This window comes from Cupressus sempervirens, chromosome 11 (assembly GCF_028749045.1).
Source record: "Cupressus sempervirens isolate cs-2001-9-10 chromosome 11, ASM2874904v1, whole genome shotgun sequence".
Taxonomy (NCBI): Eukaryota; Viridiplantae; Streptophyta; class Pinopsida; order Cupressales; family Cupressaceae; genus Cupressus; species Cupressus sempervirens.
In genome coordinates, this window is record NC_143128.1 from 563,260,479 (window position 1) to 563,265,223 (window position 4,745).

Sequence of the window (4,745 nt, forward strand, 5' to 3'; positions counted from 1 at the left end):
TCTACTAGTTCTATGGGTTGGATCCCTAGTACTTTTAATTACCATTATTCTATTACTTTTATTTTTGATGTAAATCGTTAAGGGTGTTGTGTGTGGTTGTCTGTTGGTTGTTGGTTGGCTTTTTGTTGGTTGTCTCACCACTGTTGCAAAGGGTCAGCCCCCTAGTTTTGGTTGCTTTTATATAAAAAACAAGTCCTCTTAATGTCTTTCATTTTACATTTTACAATACATATTGATTGTCATTTTTTTCTAATAATTCTTTTAAATTTTTAATATTTAATCAATATAAGATAAATATAAGTTAGAAATATTTACCAAACATTTGCAAATCTCTAAATTCGTGTCTTATAAAATGATTTAAATTATAGAAAAAATAATAATAAATTATGAATTTATATTTTGTAAAGTAATATTTTAAATTGTTAAAAATGTTATTCATAATAAATTTGGATGGTTTATTAATAAATTGAAGTGTCACATAGTGGTAAGTAGGAGATAATTTCTACAGCAAGTGAAATTGTGATATTGCTGTCAGGATTTAACTATGCAAAAATTACACAGGTAAATCCTGATAGCAATATCACAATTTGACTTGATGTGGAAATTATCTCCTACTTATCAATTGATGAGCTTAAGGGGCTTTCTAATGAATGGTTCATAAGGCACAACACTTGGTGAAGGTTTTGCAAATGGGGTTGCAAGCTTTGGGTTTAACCATGGAGGAAACTCTGTAGTTAAGTATGCTCAAGCTAGAGTAGCACTGGGATGGGTGACCTCCTGAGAAATCCTGGTGCTTCACCCCTGTGAGCATCACCTAGATCCAATGAGTGCTAAATTTTCCATTTATTCTCATGAGAAATGGATTCATGTTGAATCACTACTCATGAAACATGGGTCAATGAGTTTGACTCAAAATCACACAGTTAAATCCTCATAGCAATATCACAATTTCACTTGCTGTGGAAATTATCTCCTACTTATCAATTGATGAGCTTAAGGGGCTTTCTAATGAATGGTTCATAAGGCACAACACCCGGTGAAGGTTTTACAAATGAGGTTGCAAGCTTTAGGTTTAACCATGGAGGAAACTCCGTAGTTAAGTGCGCTCAGGCTGGAGTAGTACTGGGATGGGTGACCTCCCAGGAAGTCTTGGTGCTTCACCACTGTGAGCATCACCTAGATCCAATGAGTGCTAAGTGTTCCATTTATTCTCATGAGAGATGGATTCATGTTGAATCACTACTCATGAAACATGGGTCAATGAGTTTAACTCAAAATCACAAATCCTGATAGCAATATTACAAGTGTCACATAGTTTTAAAAAATTCAACTTGTGCAAATACCTACCATGCTTTATACTACAATAGTCTTATTAGTTTTTTAGTCAAATTCATTGACTTGTGTTTCATTAGAAATCCATCTTTAATCAGAATAAATAAAACAGTTAGCATTCATTCAATGTAAGTGATGCTTATAGAGTGAAGCAGGGAGATTTGTCTACTCCCACTTGAACGAACTCAGTTAAAGAGTTCCCTCTATGATTAACTTACTCTTAAAACCTTCAAAATAATCTGATGCACAGACAGTCTTGTTTTGTTTCCTTCTAGTCGTACTTTCACAGCGGACAAATGATTCGCCACTTTTTAATTCCTTTATTAAAATAGTTTGATTTGCCGCAATAGATTCCCCGTCAAAATCGAGGAAGTTCAAAAACCTATTATCTCGAAAAGAAAAATCCACTTTCATTAGTAAAAATTTAAGGCACTCTAGATTTAGATTTTTTGGTTCAGTAATTTTGATTTTGTATAAACGTTAATGGAAGATCTCTCCCAATTCAAGTAAAAATTAGATTACTGCTTAACTCTTAATTTTGCAAATGGATTTTACCTGGTTAAAAGAATCTTTATTCATATTTTCTCGTCATTATTTGTGCTTACAGAAGTTTTATCCCAATCTCTTCCCCCATTGGAGTATCCGTCGAGTAGAGTCATGATAAGAATGTTTGTGGGAGAAGCACCACCATAATCGAAAGACTGAGAAGCCATTAAAGGGTAATACTACTTTCTCCGTCTCAATCCTTCGAGGAATTTAAATTGGTTGTAGTAATATGTTTACACAATTATCATCTGTTCCCGTACGCCCAATTTTCTGTTCTGGTTCATGGCATCTCCCAATCTGATTTTACTTTTTGCTTCTGCATGTGTTTGATTTGATTGTCTCATTTTATTGAAGTCTGAATTGGGTATGATAGTGAAATTGTATATCTATATGGTTAATTAATCATGATTTTGTGTTATAGGTCTTCCAAGGCTTCAACAACCAGGTTTCTCAGTAAACATGAACAAGGTACAGGCAGTCTCAGATAACACCCAAATGGATGCGGTCTACAACAGGCTCAGGAAGCATTTCTCCTACTTTGATACAGAAAAAAACCCTAATCTTCCAATTTTCATGGAAAATGCGGGGGGCAGCCAGTGTCCTGAAATGGTGATAGATTCCATTTCTGATTATATGAGATCTAAGTATGTTCAACTAGGGGCCGGATATGAACTTTCCATGAGAGCAAAAGAGGTGGTAGATTCTGCTCATAGTTTCATGAAGACCTTTATGAACGCCGATGAAATTGGAGAGGTTGCATTTGGACCTTCGGCTTCTCAACTTTTGGAAAATCTGAGTAGTTGCTACTTGAATTTTGTGGAGGAAGGAGATGAAGTGATTGTTCATGGGGCCAATCATGAAGCAAATGCTGGTCCGTGGATTAAACTCGCAGAGAAGAAAGGGCTGAAGCTCAAGTTTTGGACTGTGAATGAAGATTTCAGCTCAGATTTGGAATCTCTTGGTAAGCTCTTATCCACCAGTACTAGAATCTTAGCAGTTGCACATGTTTCCAACATTTTGGGCGAAATCATGGATTTGGAAAAATTAGTGGGATTTGTTAGGGAGAAAGTAGGATCCAAGAAAACCAGAGTGATTGTAGATGGTGTGGCCTTTGCCCCACATAGAGCAATTGATGTAGCAAAGTGGGGTGTTGATTGGTATGTTTTTAGCTCATATAAGGTTTGCGGGCCTCACATGGCTGTTCTCTTTGGAACCTATGATGCCTTCAATGAAATCAAAGATGAAATGCCCAATTTCTTTTTCGTCCCCAGTCATAATTTCACCAGTAAATTTGAACTTGGATGCCTTAACCATGAGGGTTGTGCAGGGATTCTTGCACTGAAACAGTATCTAAAACTTCTGGCGCAGGAAGAAGAGTCCTTAAATTTGGATGGTTCTGATTCGATTGAAAATGTTCAAAAACATTTATCCGCCATGAAAGTTGAGGATACTTCATTCTTTGATAGAGGGTTAGTCGAGGCTTCTTTCCGCACGGTTAAATTGTTGGAGAAACCCTTGCAAAGTGCATTGGTTAACTATCTTAGATCAAGATCAGATGTGCGAATCGTAGGACCTCTTACAGCAGATGGAGAATGCAGGGTTCCCACCATCTCTTTTGTCCACAGGAGTAAGAAATCATCTGACATTGCTCAAGATCTTCACAAAAAGGGTTTTGCAATTAGAAATGGAAATATGTATTCTTACAGACTTATCTCAGCTTTATGCTCATCTGGACTTCTATTCGAGAACAATGTGAGCGAGGGTGTAGTGAGAATTTCAATGATACATTACAATACTCCTTCTGAGGTTTCTTATCTCATCTCTTGCTTGGATGAAATTCTGTAACTGGCCATATAAATAGATGTGTAAATAACACTTCTTTTATGAGGACCTCAATGGCGTCTCGGAGGAATCGTCTTACTCAATTGCAGTACTTTTCATTTTCTGCTTCCAAAATAAATTGAACTTCTGCCCTCGACTATCTTGAGGTTAGAGGATTTAAGCTCAATAGTGCATAATGTTTACATGAAACAATTTTAGGATTGATGACATTTATTTTCCATATTTCTTAATAGTTTGATTTATTGCTTCTGGCTTAGACTGCGAGTGTTTTGTTTATATCAATATTTCAGATCAAATACTGTGATCCAACATCAGGATGATAGATAGCTCACGGAGTAGAAAGTTGTTTTGTTTGCATCAACATTTTGGATCACGCAGTGTTGTTTTGTTTGCATGAGGGTTTCGGATCACACTCTGTGATCCATCATTAGAAAGACAGATTTTATCTATCATTCTGACAATAGATCACAGAGTGTGATCATCCTGATGATGGATCATAGGGTATGATAAAAAATGTTGATAGAAACAAAATTCGCACTACTTAAGCCAGAAGCAGTAACTTGAACAATTTGAGGACTCAAATTGTATAAAATGTATCTTAATTAACACTAATTTATAGGCTAAATTTGTACTTGTAATCATGACAGTAATGCTTATGCAGTGTTTCTTCTCTACTAATTTTAGTTAATAGTGCTTTAGCAGTAGCTTGGCACTACAGTCTCAACTTTCTTCCCTCCCTGGGTTGTATGTAAATCTTTTGAAGCAACATATATGAAAAAGAGAATTTGATGATCATCACAGATAGATCGTACTGTTTGGTGCAGGGCTATCATTTACTTCTAGTTGTGTATGTTATCCATCTATTGCCTGCTGGTAATTGCTGATTGTCTTCCCATAAGGCCTCTTTTCTGTATTTTAAAATTTGCATAAAACATTTTTCTTTTGGGTGCGAACTCTCTTGAATGTCTTTCCAGGTGCAAGGAGAAATATGCACAGTATTTTAATTGCTGTAGGAGATAAACAAA

The 4,745-nt window shown here is 36.0% G+C and overlaps 1 protein-coding gene across 3 annotated transcripts; it reads left to right on the forward strand.

The window, feature by feature from the left end:
• Positions 1–1,584: 1,584 nt before the first annotated feature.
• Positions 1,585–3,886, forward strand: LOC149530879 (aminotransferase-like protein FGM3). 3 transcript variants are annotated; one of them, XM_089809958.1, is made up of 3 exons: positions 1,585–1,748; positions 1,940–2,051; positions 2,300–3,886. In XM_089809958.1, the coding sequence occupies exon 3, from the start codon at positions 2,338–2,340 to the stop codon at positions 3,721–3,723; it is 1,386 nt and encodes a 461-aa protein (XP_089666084.1). In that variant the 5' UTR covers positions 1,585–1,748; positions 1,940–2,051; positions 2,300–2,337; the 3' UTR covers positions 3,724–3,886. The 3 variants fall into 3 exon arrangements, with proteins under 3 accessions (XP_089666084.1, XP_089666083.1, XP_089666082.1); XM_089809957.1 differs by having other exon boundaries at positions 1,701–1,838; XM_089809956.1 differs by lacking the exon at positions 1,585–1,748 and having other exon boundaries at positions 2,033–2,156.
• Positions 3,887–4,745: the final 859 nt, after the last annotated feature.

Bases quoted from the DNA above. Each gene is read 5' to 3' on its own strand.
- LOC149530879 (XM_089809956.1), top strand. From the start codon at position 2,108: ATGTTTACACAATTATCATCTGTTCCCGTACGCCCAATTTTCTGTTCT. The intron at 2,157-2,299 runs GTTCATGGCATC...TTTGTGTTATAG, and splicing joins ACGCCCAATTTTCTGTTCTG to GTCTTCCAAGGCTTCAACAA.